Source organism: Aulonocara stuartgranti (assembly GCF_965226115.1).
Source record: "Aulonocara stuartgranti genome assembly, chromosome: 11".
In the NCBI taxonomy this organism is placed as follows: Eukaryota; Metazoa; Chordata; class Actinopteri; order Cichliformes; family Cichlidae; genus Aulonocara; species Aulonocara stuartgranti.
The window spans coordinates 11,429,883-11,446,343 of record NC_138947.1 but is presented as its reverse complement, the minus strand read 5'-3'; the positions used below and the strand labels follow the sequence as shown (position 1 = coordinate 11,446,343).

The 16,461-nt window shown below is 40.1% G+C and overlaps 1 protein-coding gene across 1 annotated transcript; it reads left to right on the top strand.

The window, feature by feature from the left end:
* The first annotated feature begins 5,649 nt into the window (after positions 1–5,649).
* On the top strand, positions 5,650–8,852 carry ino80c (INO80 complex subunit C). Its single transcript, XM_082552953.1, has 5 exons — positions 5,650–5,939; positions 7,154–7,273; positions 7,378–7,489; positions 7,937–8,004; positions 8,110–8,852. The coding sequence occupies exons 1-5, from the start codon at positions 5,760–5,762 to the stop codon at positions 8,239–8,241; spliced, it is 612 nt and encodes a 203-aa protein (XP_082409079.1). The 5' UTR covers positions 5,650–5,759; the 3' UTR covers positions 8,242–8,852.
* Positions 8,853–16,461: the final 7,609 nt, after the last annotated feature.

The window sequence follows — 16,461 nt, the reverse complement described above, 5'->3', positions numbered from 1 at the left end:
GACGGGGAAAGAAAAGTAGCTGAGCAGCAGCAGTCTTCCTCTGTGTGTGTCTAAAATACATACACACAGCTTGAGTTCATCAAGGTCTTCCCAGCAGCTCGGAGGGCACCGAGTTGAATTTGGATGTGGTAGATCTTTGTTGTGTAAGCTGGCTAAATGCTGACAGGTTCTTCCCTGGTGGGCCAGCACAGAATGATGGATTTGCTGGAGGCACTTCCCCCTCAAAGGTGTTTGTGTAAAACACAGTGACTGAATGACAAGAGCACAAGCATGTACTTCCCAAGGCATGGCATAATGCTCTGATCAACAAGTAGATTACTGTAGACCAGTTCAGGCTGCAGACACACACTGAACAGCAACATAATTAAAAGCACCATCAGGTGAAGTGAATAACATTGATGTAGTGTTTCCAATGTCCCAGTGTATTCTCCCTGAATGATAAGCATATAGTGATAAACTAAATTTCATAAGAATTGCTTGAATGAGTTGGGTCAAATTGTGCCCTTGACTGTTCAGTAGAAATGTATTATTATTTTACCATGCTCACTTGGATAGGCACATGTGAGGGGCAATGAAATGTATGGGAAGTAAAGGCGATTACATTTTTGGATTTCTTTAACCGCTGCATAAATATATTTCCTTTCTTGTGGAATTTCAGTGGAATACTGTGACGGGGTTGCAAGCAGTTAGTGCTTCATTTCACAAGGGAGAATGCCTGGAAACCACATTATATGATAAAGAGCAAATGGGCTTAGATTGCTTGGAGATCTAAAGCAGTTGCGGTTGACCTAGCTCTTGTGGACATACCATGACTGAGATGCCTGATAATCTGTACAGACATCAGCCTATATGTTTGTATGTAATTTGTAGAATGAGAGCAGATAGCAGCACAGAACCTTATGACTCAAGATAAGAGGCTGTAAGCTGGTGCAGAAATCTTTGCAGGAAGGAAAAAGTTAAGCAAGCAGTACTATGGATTTCTTAGGAAATAAGAGAAAGTCTAGTCCCACAGTTCATGTAATCTTATTGCCAAAAAGAGAAAAGAAAGAAAGAAATACTGTTGTCTTTGGAAATTTGTACGAACATATCTGGAGCTCAAATAGAGAATAAAACATCTGAGTGTGGAAAGATTACGAGTTTGTATAGTGTAATCAAAGCCTCCAAAGTAAAATGAAACAAGGTCACGAAAAACTCACTGTAACCCTTTGCAGCATTATTATTTGAGTCTACTGAGAATCTAAAAAAGAAACTTTCCTTAAATAGGGTGACCGGATACCAACAAACTGAATGTGGGCCACAGACTATTTATGTGGTGCAATATAGGACATGTTACTATTGCTGAGAGCTATTCTGAAAAATCTCCAATCTCTAACTTAAAAAAACCCAAAACAACAAAATTATACAAGTTAAAGGTTTAACAAATGTACTGCATTTTATCTGAATGCAATTTTCCCAACTCTTTCACTAAGAAACCACAGGAAGTATTCAAGAAAGCCTAAAATTTGCATTAAAGGTCTTACGTACACATGTACAAGTATGTACATGTGTCTTTGTGCATTTGTGTATTCCTTGGTTCTAATTCAATAATTCAATAACTATTAGCTGTTATTTCAGCAACTGTTGTGCGATAATAGCCGTTGAGTTTCGGATGCAACTCATAAATGTATTTTTGCAAGTTAGAGCTAATAAAAATGAGGGTCATTGTTTCAATGAGTGCAAAGGGGCACAATGATTAAAGATGCTGTACAGTCCCACGTATACTGGGCACCTGGCCGCCCTTCAGTATGTATTTTCACTCAGTATAACCCCTTTTTATAGGGATTCTTTATGGTTTGCCTCCAGTTGTGTGGTACCTCCTGAACAACACATGGTGGCAGCAATGTTCCACTGACAGGATTTTTTCTGTCACTGCTAAGCCTACTGACAGCTATATTGAAGGTGGTATTGGTTTTAGGAGAGTCAAGTCTAACAATCAAATAATAACGCATTCTGTTTCTTGGCTTCTTTCAGATACAGTGGATATGTTAACTTACATTCAAGAAGAACACTGACAACAGTACTGACATCCCTTTGTGATAATAGTTGTAATGTTTAACATTAAAATGTTCAATATTAATAATTTACTACTGCTCTTTTTAGTACAGGGTTGAAAATAATGAGCAATATTTTAAAATCCTTCAAAGGAATTAAGTTGAATTTAGAGAAGGCCCAAAAAGGGACACATTATCATTTTTCCATCTTATAAAATAGGCTGATTCATACTTATACTTAGCGGAGACTAACAGAGTCTCTACTAATTTGCAGGCATCCATCCATCCATCCATCCATCCATCCACGGTATCTGTTCTCCCAGTACAGAATCACAGGGGTGCTAGAACCTGCAGCTTGACAGGGCAGGGGGATAGGTTGCCAGCCTATGACAGGGCTAACACAGAAAGCACAATATTAAACTGAAATTCTTAATTCAGAGAACCTTACAGTCTCGATTCCCCCCCCCCCCCCCCCCCCCCGTCAGATCCATAGCTTTTTAAAAACTATTACACTTTCTGAGTAAATGAGAAATTTTGTTTCATGATTCCAGAATCCTTTCTACATAATTTCAAAAATACATGTGAACTGAATTATTACAATGCAAAATGATAAAAGAGTTTGATGAGGCTCACAGGTTAAATGGAGTAAATGCTGGAGCTTCATACTGATTGAAGCTTGATGTCATCCATTAGGGCAGCTCACTGGTGAAGCAATAAATACTGTAACTACACACAGCAAGGACCTGGTGAGTGGTTTATGAGACTCCAGTTCTCTTGTTGTGTCGTTTTCATGTCCATGTACAGAAGTGTGGCCACACTATATTTCCCCTCGGGATTAGCAGCGTGACCATAAAATCTGTAGGCTTTTAATGTTCTTGGTGGAATCAATCTCTCCTCTCAGCGTCAGCTTCAGTGGCTCTATGATGTTGTCACAGTAAAATCTGCTTGTTTTATTATTCGTTTAAAGTCCTTCTGTGGAATATATGGAAGGTAGGCCACAGCAAGGGGAACACTGTCATTTTTCCATCCTCTAAAAGTCAGTGTTGATTATATGGGAACTTCACATATTTTCAAGTAATACATGTTCTTATTTCAGAGGCCATGCATTTCAGAAAGAGCCTCTGAGTCACCAGTGACCTTATATCCAGTGGTTGTACTTGTAGAATGCAAACATTTTTTGAACACAGGCTTTCAGGGGAACAAACAAATGCAAAATCTTGCACAACTACATTATTAAAGAACAAGGACGCTGCAAAAAGATACAGGACCTGTGGCTGCTCAACTGAATGCAAAGTGGCTCTTACAATGTTTAAAAGGGGAAACATTAGTTAGACAGCTTTGGAGTTAATAAATATATAAAAGAACTATACAAGATCAAAGGAACCCCAACAGCCTTCATCAGGAACTCAATGGGGATGTGGTGAACAACACTAGAGGCCAACTTCAAGCCAATTGATCTACCAAAGACACGTCCCCTCTGCTGTTCTGCATATTCTGTTCTGTTCTGAACCAGCTCAGTGAGATCATTGACACGAGTGGTTAAGGATACAAACTATGGAATGGAGCAACTATCAGGCACCTACATGGACGGCATCAAGCTGTTTGCCAGGAATGAACGACACACTGATTCACTCATCGACACCACTAGGATGTACAGCAGCAACATTGGAATGTCATTGGGGTTTGAGAAGTGCAGTCGGATGGTAACAAAGAGAAGAAAGGTAGTCAGAACTGAGGGGATTGCACTATCAATAGGCAACATTGCAGACATTGAGGTCTGCGAAACTTACAGGCAAATGGGAACCATGAAGAAGCTGCTAGAAAAGCCGGAACCACCAAATACGTGCAGTGGGTCAGGCAAGTTCTGGAATGGAAAGAACAAGATTAAGGCATTAACACCTATGTCCTGCCGATAATCAGGTACCCTTCTGGGATGATAAGCTGGCCAAAGGAGGAGATAGAAGCCAGTGACATCAAGTCAAGGAAGCTTCTGGCCATGGTTTCACCCCAAATCCAGCACCCTGAAATTGTATGATAAGAGAAAGAAAGGGCATAGAGGACTAGTGCGTGTCAGAACCACTATCCAACAAACATCCATGGGTACATCAGGAAGACGGCCACAACAGGCCGTGTGCTTAGTGGATACCTCAATCAGCAGAAACCCAAGAAAGAATAGGAGCAAGGAGAAGAACCATCGTGGAAGGACAAGACCCTGCACGGTATGTACCACGAGCAGATGAAGGAAGTGGCTGACATCCAGAAATCCTACCAGTCGCTAAACACAGCTGGACTGAAAGACAGCACAGAGGCGCTAATCATGGCAGCACAGGAACAAGCCCTAAGTACGATCAGGCAAGACCCAGGCAGGCTGTGTAAAAACGCCCCTGAGACAATCCAGCACATAACAGCAGGGTGCAAGAAATAGCAGGCACGGCATACATGGAACGCCAGAACCAAGTGGCCGGGATAGTATACAAGAACATCTGTGCCGAGTAGACCTGGAAGTCCCGAGGTAAAAATGGGAGACACCCCTTCTCAGTGGAATTACCATCCCCATCCTAAATGACCACAGACCCCTTGTATACAGTCCCACAATGTTTCTGTTTCAATGTTTCTACACATACACCATGTATATAGTTTACTCACATATACATATATATTGCTTCTTCTTCTTTGTATATTGTTTTCTTTACTTTCGCACCTTTGTGGTCCTGTTATCCAAGTTCGCTGTGCCAGAAACTGCACAATGACAATTAAAAAAAGTTTGAAGTCTAAGTTCTAAGTTCTAGCTAAGATAGCTGAGACCGAGGTAAGATCCTGTGGGAGTTCCAGATACAGATGGACAAAATGGTGATGGCGAACAAACCAGATATAGTAGTGGTGGACAAGCAGAAGAAGACAGTCGTAGTGATAAACGTAGCTATGCCACCAGGAATCACATTGATTTCAAAATCCTTCTGCTCACTTTTAAAATTCTGAATAACCTGGCCCCTAGGTACCTAACTGATCTCCTTGATCTGTACAACCCAAAGAGAGCACTTAGATCCTCCAGCCAACTGCTCCTAATGCGACCAAGTTCTCGTTTAAAAACCAGAGGTGACCGTGCTTTTGCCATTGCTGCCCCTAGACTCTGGAATAATCTCCCAGTTGATATCCGTACATCGGAATCAATTCAATCGTTCACCTGTTCACTTTCGATGCAAATTAGTTTGACTTTCATTCAGCCTGCACTACACCATGTAATGTAATTTTAACTATTTGTTCCTTGTTCTGCCCACATTGCGGTTTTATTGTGAAGGACTTTGATGTACACTAGTCTTTTAAATGTGCTATAGAAATAAATTTTGAGTTGACTTGACGTGAGGAACCTTAGGAAGAAGGAACACCAGGAGATGGAAAAGTACTAAGGGCTCACAGAAGAGCTCAAGAAGATGTGGAGGGTGGAGGTAACATAAATATATATATTTATTTGTATATTATTTATATAATTTTAATAACATATATATGTTATGTTTTTACAATTAGTGGTTAACACAGTATAGTTTATAATCATCAATAAATATTAATGTCAACTATTTAGCGGCTTACGTAGGCGGAAATGAATTGATTCCACATCCGGGTGAAACGCTGTTTACGATCAGGATAGTGGTTGGCTCATGCTAAGTGCCGAGGGAGAAAACAACGTTTATAATTATATATTATAGGTACTTTGCTCCAGAATCACCACCTATGGCAACTCAGATCCCTATAACCGTCAAGACTCCCCCGCCAGCCGCCAGCACCGCCGCTTTCCGTGGGAAGAAACGTCCCGGCAGTCCCGCTGTTTCAGCCACTCAGCAGATCACCGGGAACAGCAGCAAGAAGAAGAAAGGGCAGCCAGTGGTTACTACAGCAACAACCCAGGCACAGGTAAAAGCTAACCGAGGCACAGTAAAACACCTCAGGTGTGTTGCAACGTCTTTTTGTCATTATCAAAAACTCGCACCAAGAGTTAGGTAATAATAAAAAATATGTCCATAAAAAAACAAACAAACCAACAATCAGCACGATCAAACTTCAAAGGCAGAAATGCACCGACTCGGATTGCCAATTTTTAAATTGTGACCTCCGATTTTCCTTCTCAGAACTATAATTGACTGCACATGTAAACTAAAGTCTTCTTTTCTTCTAAATATTATTTTCACAATAAGAGAAGTGATTAAAGTTTATAGTTGCCCCAAACGGCAGCAAGCTACAGGATCTTCTCTCACTCACACAACGAAAAATAAAGTGCTTTGCTGCTGGAAACGGGTACAGATGATTAACAGGAAAATGAGCTGATGCAGACCAAGCTTTACCTGACAGATTTTAGTTTACCAAAGAAAGCGGCTGCAACAGATTTATGTGACAAAACCAGTGTTATGTACTTTTCTTATTTTCCAGCATGTTTACCAGGCAATAGGACATCATCCGTTTTCTCTTTCCTCTCTCATTTTTTTATATTTTGCTCATACTTGATTTGGTCTTTTGCACATACCAAGGCTCTGAGCTTTGACACCTGTTATTAGGTTTGTTGTTATGAGGATTTTCATACTAGTCCCCCTGTGGTTAACTTTGGTGATCTTCATGTCCTCGATCACAGTGAGGAGCTTCCACGCTAACGACATGTCATTGTGTGTCTGTGTGTGCACGCATGGCTCACAACTGGTCATGTGGGAGGCTGATCAGTCATCGAAAAGGGCCTTAACCACTGGAAATCATCCAGTCCTGGGCCCTGGCCAATCAACTAGTGCATTTCTAGTAAATTTGATGTTTAACAACTCTCAGTGAATTAAAGTTTTTTAGACTTTTGGATTTATTCATTTGTTTTAGTTGTGTAAAAATGATTTTGAGACATTCCTGATATAATTTTTTTTTGTCATAGATTATGTTTGTATTTTGTATTTTCTTTTTAAAAAAACAAATTCTCTTTTGCATTGTTACTCCTGCTCAGGTATGATTGTAAGCTATTTTTCTTGTTGTAAGCACCTGAGGTTTCAGTCTAAGCTGGGTATAGCCAACTTTTGCCATTTATGCATAACATGTTGAACATGTGAATTAAGTCAAACATGTTTGCTGTATATCTAACTGTTGTGTCTTATCAGATGACAACAGTAGAGACGGTGGCTGAGGTGAAGGCCGTGGGATCGGCGGACAGCGGTCCAACCAGCACCATCACAGAGTCCACTGTAAAGCCTCCACCATTTAAAGACCACACATTCATGGTGGGTGCATATGTCTGCATGAATCTGAGTTCATCCTGTTCCTTTGTTTCTCCTTAAATTTTTATTCTCCTTCTTTTTTCCCTCCGCTTTTCTAATCTTGGCAGCATTCGGGAATTGGCGGAGCAGCAGCAGGCAAAAAGAACCGGACCTGGAAGAACCTCAAACAGATTCTGGCATTGGAGCGTACCTTACCCTGGAAGCTCAATGATCCCAACTGTGAGTTTCTTCTTTTAACTGGAGTCATTTTTGCATTTGTCAGCTATAAACAATTCCAGCTCCATTTCCATTTTATTAAATGGTGGTGAATTAATACCAAAACACATTTTTTTGTATTTAAAATGTGACTAACAAAGCTGACATTTTAAATAAAAAGAGAATGATTTGCCATTTTAAAGCAAAAGCACAAATTACCACTTACCCCCCCCCCCCCCCCCCCCCCAAAAAAAAAGGATTTGTTTTGTCCAACAAAGATTTGCTCTGTATTTTGTTCTAGTCATCTGCATCCCACCTGCAGCGACTCTCATCTTTAATGCAGTAGTTTGAGAATTGCTGCATTAGTAATGAGACTGATGAGACTTTAAAAGCCACTTCTCTGTGAAAATAGTGCAGATAACAGTACATTTCAAATTTGTAGTTCATCTTATGACCCTTTTGTGTTTGTAGACTACAACATTGATGCTCCGCCATCCCTAAAACCAGCCAAGAAATACTCAGACATCTCTGGACTCCCTGTGAGTAACCGTTCTGCTAAAAAAAATGTTTTAAGTTGGACAGTATTACTTTAGCCAAGTCTTGTACAAAGAACACACTGAGTAATCTCTCTTGTCTTTCCTCAGGCAAACTACACAGACCCACAGACAAAGCTGCGCTTCACATCTTCTGAGGAGTTCTCCTACATCCGTCTCCTGCCCACTGATGTTGTTACAGGCTATCTCGCTCTTCGAAAGGCAACGTGCATTGTGCCCTGACAGTCGAGCAAGGCTTCAAAGCTAAAACAGGTTCAAACCTGAACTCACCTCATGTCAGCGTAGGAAGCTGTCAGGCCAGCGAGGAGAGCAGGTAGTCTAGACAGTTGCTGGAGATCAAAAGCTGACTGTAGCTAACCGTTTGCACCGTTGTTAGTAGCAGGGTGAGCTACATCTTAATTGTTACTATGTGACAAAATCAATTAAACAAAATTGATTTTCCTTTCATCTAGAAAGATTGTGTTGGGCAATTGCTTATTCTTTTTATGAGGCATGTTTCTGTCAGTAGCTGGATGTTACATTGTAAATATGCCAGTGGGAAAAGTTCATTCAGAAGTCAGCAACAGGATGTGCTTCTGCTTATTCGTTAAAAAAAAATCTCCTCAAATGTAAATGTTATGCTCCCATTACGTCTCCCTTCTTCCTCCTTCCTCCCTGCTGTAGTAACTGTTTACACGCAAGTTTCTGTGTTCCACTTTGTTATAATGATCTGTGCTTTCATTGGTGGAAATGAAGAGTAGAAGAGCAATGTTTAACCTGTTTTTTTCCCCCCATCTTTTTCATTGACCCAGTTACTTTTCATAATGTGCCTATTAAAACTAGCTTGAATGTGGTACTAAAGTTTGAGTCTCTTTTCCACCCGCGCTCTCGTAAATGAAATTTGTGTAAATTTACATCTTCATTTACATCTTGGATAGTCACACAGTCAAAGAGAGATGAAGCCAAAAAGGTGTAATCAATATTTTTATAAGCAGCAAATCATCAGATGGACTTAATTTCACGCATCATTTACAAAAATATAGCGTTGGTTCCACAAGCAGCATTTTACGTACAATTTACCCCTCTACCTGAGTTAGAAATCGCACTTGGCAGGCAGCCACAATCATTTTCATAAGATATTTCATGGTGCTTTATGAAAAATTAAAAAATAAATTCTGTTGTGTTTCTCATGAGAGGGATTCCTATTATGCAAATAATAAAAATACAGGCTAAACAGCACAAATAAGGATATGTGAATACGACAAGAACCACTAAGCTGTGAGTCCAACCTGTTGAGACAGCGAAACAGGTGCAACAATCTAAATAATTTCCTTCAGTTCCTCCTTGATTTTTAAATTTAATTTTTTTTTTTTAAAATTTGCTCAAGATGTGTAATTACACTTTACCCTGTATCCTCCCTTCAGTCTTGAAGCCCAATACAAACAATAAGCCATGTGTTATCAATGAAGGACAAGCTGATATCTATTATATACAGATAAACGGATCCCACTACTGCCTGTTCAGCTAAAACCTGTATATAAAGCATATATTATTTCTCGTAAGATCACCATTGCTGTTTAACAGCAGCTAAAACACCAATAACACTATCACACTGGGTGGTATGTTCCAGAAAAACAAACACAATGCTTCAGTCCTTCTGCAAAAGACTCGTCTTACTCGTGGCTGAGTGTTCTTCCAGCTCTGGGCTGGAGTGAAGCTGATGAAGGCAGTATAGTTTATCCATGAGCCGTTCCTGCTGTGGCATCAAAACCTCAACACCGTGATTAATGAACGTCATCAGAGCTTTCTACTACCCAAGCACACAGCCCAGCAGAGTGTCTCCATGCGTGTGTGCATTTACATTTCGGGCCCTCTTTGCTGCGCTCACATGCCAGAAGCTACACAGTATTATGTTGTGCTTAGAGTTAGGATTTATAGAAGGCCTCAAACATGCTATGTGAGGCTTTTTTGCATGACTTATATATGAATATTTGTGACATATGCATGCATAAGTGAGCGTATCTCACGCAACAGAAATGGAAACCAGCAGGTTTTGTGGTGCACTTGTCTTTGCAGTCACAGTTCATCTCCACTTGGGTGCGCCAGAGCTCTGCCCTTTCTGCCAAGTCTGTGTCCCATGATGAGTCATGGATGTCACAGCAGGGTGTCCATTTCTGAGCAAAACCTTGGCTTCGTTAAGTCGAACTGCGGCAGGAGAACTTATTCAGCCACTGTGGTGGTGGAGGATAAACACTACCATCTGAGAGGTCGTCATAAATTCAAGTTTAAGAAGAGTATAAGGAAAAATTAGAAATACTTCTGCTATAGTTGGGCTAATAAAGACACAACAGAGTGAAAGCTTACACTGACCGCCATGCAGACAGAATCCATAATTACCTTAAAGCATGTAATAGACTTTAATAAACACGAGCACACTGATTTAAACAGGCTGATGATAATTATCACTAATTTCAGTATGGGCATGGCAAAGGATGTAAGCAATCGAGGACTACAGCTCAATCATATAATAACCGTCATTAAGAAATTGATTGTGATGTGCCTAAAAAGGCTCATCTCGCTTTGATGGAGGATTTGGCACCTGCTGCACTGCATAAAATGTGCGTTTTTGGAGAACACACACACACCGGCTGAAGTCAATGAGTGACTTCTCTGTCGGTTTTGTTTTCTAGTACTTCCCTCGCTGAACTTTTGCAGTTTTCTGAAAGTTTCTGATACCCTGTGGAGACACACTCTATGATCTAAAATCATCTTTATGTCTATTTTCATCCAGTTTGTCTCAGTTTTTTTTCAGTGTCACATTTTAGTGGTGGTGGAGCTGTACTTATTTATTTCACATCCAGCACATGGAATTTTTTTTACAGGGCAGCTTTTCGCCTACGTTATTGGGCCTATTGAACGTAAACAGGACATGAAGCAAGGAAAGCATCATTTGGGACATTTAACTCTTCAGCGGATACATAGTTGTTACCGCATATGTCCAGGTTTGCAGAACTTATTACCAGATCAGATTCACAGCTTCACTGGCTTCACCTGTGCTCTCACATTCAGAGAGGAGCCCTCAGAACTATGTGGACACATGGGCAAGCCCTTCACAACAGACAGGGAAAACTCTAATGATAGCGGTCATGTTACATTATTCATCTGCAATCTTAAAGTATGTAAGAAAAATTCAAGAGAGCTAGTCTCAAATGCCAGGTCAGAAAAATGGACTAGCAGCTCTGGTAGGCTGATCAATAGACAAACTTCAGCTCCTGCCGAGTCAGCAGGGAAACTTTCATATTTATGTTTCTGACCTATTGGAACAGCAAACTTAGCAGAGTGAACTTTTTTACTCCCTGTAAACAAAGACTTAGCAGTCTGTATCCGTTTGATGCTACTTCAACACCTGAATTATTGTTGAAGCACAATGTTTATATTGGATATCAGTTTCACAGTAGATTCAGCATGAAGGTAAATATCATGCCGATAACAGTGATCAACTGTTATTGGAAAATTTCAAGATGAAAATAATTCATTTTGATTCCACAGCTTCTCTCCAGACAAAATAATTTAGTAGAGCTGAAGTACTAAAAAATTACAGAGATAAAACAACTAAAGAAAAATATAGCTTTGATTTTTTTTGTATCTTCTAGAAATCAGCTCTCACGCTGATCACATGTGGATAGATCTTAAAAAGGGCGACGTTCCCAATGTCCTTAAATTCTAGTTTCAATCTTCACGTAACCACACTGTTAGAGATGTGAGTAGTGCCACTGAATCCAAATCAAGTTCTAAACAACAGATTGGAAAGATCTGACTGGTGATGACAGACAAACTCTCTGCGGACGGCCTCTTTTTCCATCACAGCTGGCGTTCAACACACACCAGAAAATGAAGCTGCCTGTGGACCATTCCTGTAAATGCAATATTTAATTTCTCTTGTCTGTTTATGGATTTTCTTCACTAAGAAGACGGCTTCCAGTTCGAGAGTCGCTCTTTTTGATCTTGTTGAGATTATATATAGAAGCTCTTTTTTGTCCTCGGGATGATGATTTAATGTGAAAAGAATGTATCTGAAATGCAGTGAAACTCTTAAATGCCCACGTATCAAGTATAGATTGTATAAAAAGATGGACATAGCTAAAAATAAAGCTAACATGTACTACATTGTTTCTGGTTAGGAGGCACGAACTGTGGTCTAAAAAGACATTTGGAAATCAGGGAGACAATAAAAAACCGTTCATGATGAGGTTATAGTTTCAGTCACCAGTTTCACATCTTACTGATTACAAAATCCTTCTCATTTTGTAATTTACTGTGCTCATCTTTTAAAACATCTTTTACATTCTAAGATAAGATAAGATAAGATAAGATAACCTTTATTAGTCCCACACGTGGGAAATTTGTTTTGTCACAGCAGGAGTGGACAGTGCAAAAGTTATGAGGCAAAAATTAGAATACAATAAGAATAAATACAGTACACAACTGTACAGAATAGAATAAAATAAAAATACTATATACAGTAGAATAAAATAAAATAAATATACAATAAGATAAAAATAGAATACAAATACAAATACTATATACAACTGAGTAAAAATACAACGATGACAGAAAGGATTATTGCACTTAGTATTATTGCATATGTATGGATCTGCATTATTAACTGATTATTAGTCTTTCACATAACAACTTGTGGATGATGATGGAGAATTTTCCCGCCTGTTGCTCAGCAATATAGCTTTCTGATACTGCTCATCTGCCCCACTTGTCCAATTTCCTCAAATTTCTTTAAGGCCATATTGGACACCATGCAGAGATATCCCAGGTTTTCAGCTAACAGCTCTTTGCAAATTACCTTATTGGTGCAAAAATGCTGTTTTATATAATATTTTATAACATTTTATAACAAACAGTATTATTATTAGAATTTTTCATACATTAAATGTAAAAAATAGGAATAAACTAGGTTTTTGTGACCGTCTGCTAACAACAAAGCGAGGAATTAAAGTTGGTTCTTTGCTAAATTTTCTGTTATGTGTAGACACAACACTGATGCATCCCTTGAAGTGGCTGTAGCTCAAATATCTTTGGTTAGGTTAGTTGCTTTCTGATGCCTGGTTCTGAGTGTGAATGTTAGAAAGTTGTTAAGCACAGGGAAAAAAGTGCTTGTGTGAATTAAGCATGTCGTATCACAAGCCTTTTAGTGCTCAGGTAGAATAGAAAAGTACCATATGAGGTACTAGTAGAAAAGTCAATTTTTTAATGCTCGAATGATTCACGGGTCAGTGTTTAGTGTCTATAAGCACACATATAATAATCAGAACCAAACGAACATTTTTTCATCTTTGCTTTGGTCTTGGAAGAATAAACAGATATAATGTGCTAACTGGTGAACTTAAGTTCTGCCGTTCTGTCAGATGCCACTACTGTTGCAGACATATACAGACAGTATTCAGTGCCTGGATGCACTGGCTGCTCAGCATTGGACAAAGAGAGATGATGGTCCTCTTTCGAAGAGCAATAAAATCTACGGTGGACATTTCTAGGTGTGCCGGTGCAATAAGTCACAAGTTTCTCAGTCAGGACTGTCTTTCGATTTTCCTTGCTGGTTAGCTGTTAGGACCAAAAATGACTTTGAATATCATAATTTAGACCTCCACATTGAAAGCTTACACAATGCTTTTAAATGTGATGCCAAAGGGTCCTTTTCAAGTTGACATATGGGATGAGCTGGGAATGAGACCCTTCTCACTGCTGCCATAAACCTGGTGTGTTATGGAGCTGACACCAAAGGACACCTTGTTTATATCTGTGGTCAGTAAAACGGCAATATTTCATGTCCTGAGAATGAGAACAGGCTAGGCAGACAGCAGCAGCACTCATCAGCGCATTCCTTTTATCATTACCAAAATTTCTTTTGTTTTTTGGGGGGATTTTATTCGCCTTCTTGGGAAGCCTTTGCCCTTTGCCACTGCTTGTGTGATTTGGCACTGTCCTAAGAGGGACAGACCATGGGAAAACAGATTTTTAACCATAGCTGATCATGCTGTGGCTGCCCACACAGTGACACAGTTTCATGGTTCATTTAGCTAAGAAGAAGCCCTGATGGCTGCCTCAAGGAGGCCCACGGTAGCAATTTTTCACCCCCTTGTTTGAATGCAGCCTCAGTGAATGCAATGAGTTACCAGGTGTTCTTGTGCTGCAGAGGTCAAACGACAGTGTCATCAGATAGCTAATCAACTCGTTCAGATATCATTACACTGGGCTAAATCCCTGTTAATCCCACTGAAGATTCAATCAGTGCTCCCTCACAGGTCAGCTTGCTCCCCTCTGTGTGTATGTGCGCTCACATGTGGGCATAAGGGACAGAAAGAAAGGCAATTCTTCATGCTGATAGACAATGATTGTCCTTCAGTGGGCCACATTCACCGTCTCCTCTCCGTCCTTCTTCTCCTCTTCATTTTGGTGTCCTGTCTGCTCCTATCTCTCCTCAACTTCTTTCCCGTCTTCTTTCTCCTCTGCCGAATCTTCTTGGGTTTCTGATTGATATGCCTTCTGCTGTTCTTTCTCTCTCAATCTTAGCAAGCACTGCCTATACCGAAAGGCTCTGGCTCAGTCCTGTTTGTATGTGTAACTTTCATCCATCTGTTCATATATTGTATCTACTTTTACTTGCCCTCCTCCCCATCTTTCTCCTTCTCAGATTAGCTCCATCCATCGAACACTGCCAAACCTATAGTCGGGTGAATAAAGTGTCATTGGACAGAGAAAAAGGTAATAGGCGGGGTGTGACCCCACAACCTTCTCTACAACAGATGGAAGCAATCTCACAAATCCGAGACAGACCATCTATTCATACCAACCAAGCGTGGTGTGTGTGTGTTTGCTTGTAATGATAGTGTCCATCCATTCACACTGCTTCTGGTGACACAACTCAATGCCTCACTGTGCTTAAAAGCTATTACACATCAAGGCTAGATTTGTCTGCTTTCAGGTGTGTGTGTGTGTAATTTCAAACCTGTGTCCCAAATCTGATGTTTTACCACCAGCTCAGCTCCAAAAGGCAGTTCACTGTCTGAGCCAAACTGTGCAAATTTCTGCTGCCAAATTGGAAAAATAATCTCAGAAGGATTTGCCTGTACTGAAATATTCGGTTTCTCCAAAGGGTGCAAAGATTTTATCACACAATTATGCACTCAGATCTATACAAATGAATCCATAAATGGGAGCAGTACGCTCACAGTTATTGTTTCCGTGTAGCAAAAACTAACTCAAAGTAAAAAGTAACGTTTAGCTGCAAAATTCTCTATTTTGTGGCTGTATGAAAGAAGCTGATATTGATACTGCAGAGGCTTTATGAGATACAGTGTCTCCAATATAAAAACTCTCCCTTCTCTCTCTCTCGCACACACACACACACACACATTCTGAGACACACTTTTATTGCATGTCTCCGAGCCATAGCCATACACACTGGATACACCGCAAAGAGAGGAAAGAGATAATTGCATTCACTTTAGAAGTAAAACAACAGTTACAGACTTAGTGGGTGTGCATTTGTGTGTAATGTGTGTTTAAACCTCTCAACCATCAATATCAGTGCGCATTAAAGAGAACTCTGGCCCATTCTGTCTTATGCTCTGCTTGCCCTTGGAGAACAACACAGTACCTATTGACTCCAGCTCCTCTAAGCTGGTTTCTCATTCACTAATTAAAATTTACCCTTTAAAGTGTGTCCATCCATATATATTTATGTATGGTGTGTACGTATGGGTGTGTGTGTGTTTGCATATGTACAGTAAGAGAAAGACAAAGAGTATTTAAAAGGAGAGAAAGAACAAGCTCAAGTACACACACACACACACACACACACACACACACACACACACACACACACACACACACACACACACACACAGAGATGCACCACAGTTAGTGTTTTAGGAGACTGTGGTGGTAAATGAAGCGTGAAATGAAGAGTCAGAAATGTTAGAACATTCCTTCCCCAGGGAACCTCTACAGCGGACTGACACAGACCGGGCCAAGATAGATCAGGACAAACGAAATCAAACCGTTAATGTCACTGCATCAATACGCCCCCTGGTGGGTAGAGCATGATATGCGTGGTTAAGAACATCTGTGAGTTACTTTACGTCTTCTTCTTTAACTTAAACAGAATGTAGGATTGATTTTTCATTTTCTTTCTCTAGATTACAAAGTCTTGTGCCATACTGATGTTTGCCACTTTGAGCTGATGAGTTTTTTGTGTTTCTTGCCCTTTAACAAATCAGAGGGAACATCCTAGTCCAGGAGTACTGATATTCAGCCAACACAAAAGGTGTGGTAGCCAGTTCATATTTTAATGGCAAATCAAATCAAATATATGTGTTGATTAAAGTCCCCGTCACACAGGCAGAGACACAGGTGAGCGACCTGCTGCCAACCTCTGGTACCAACGGG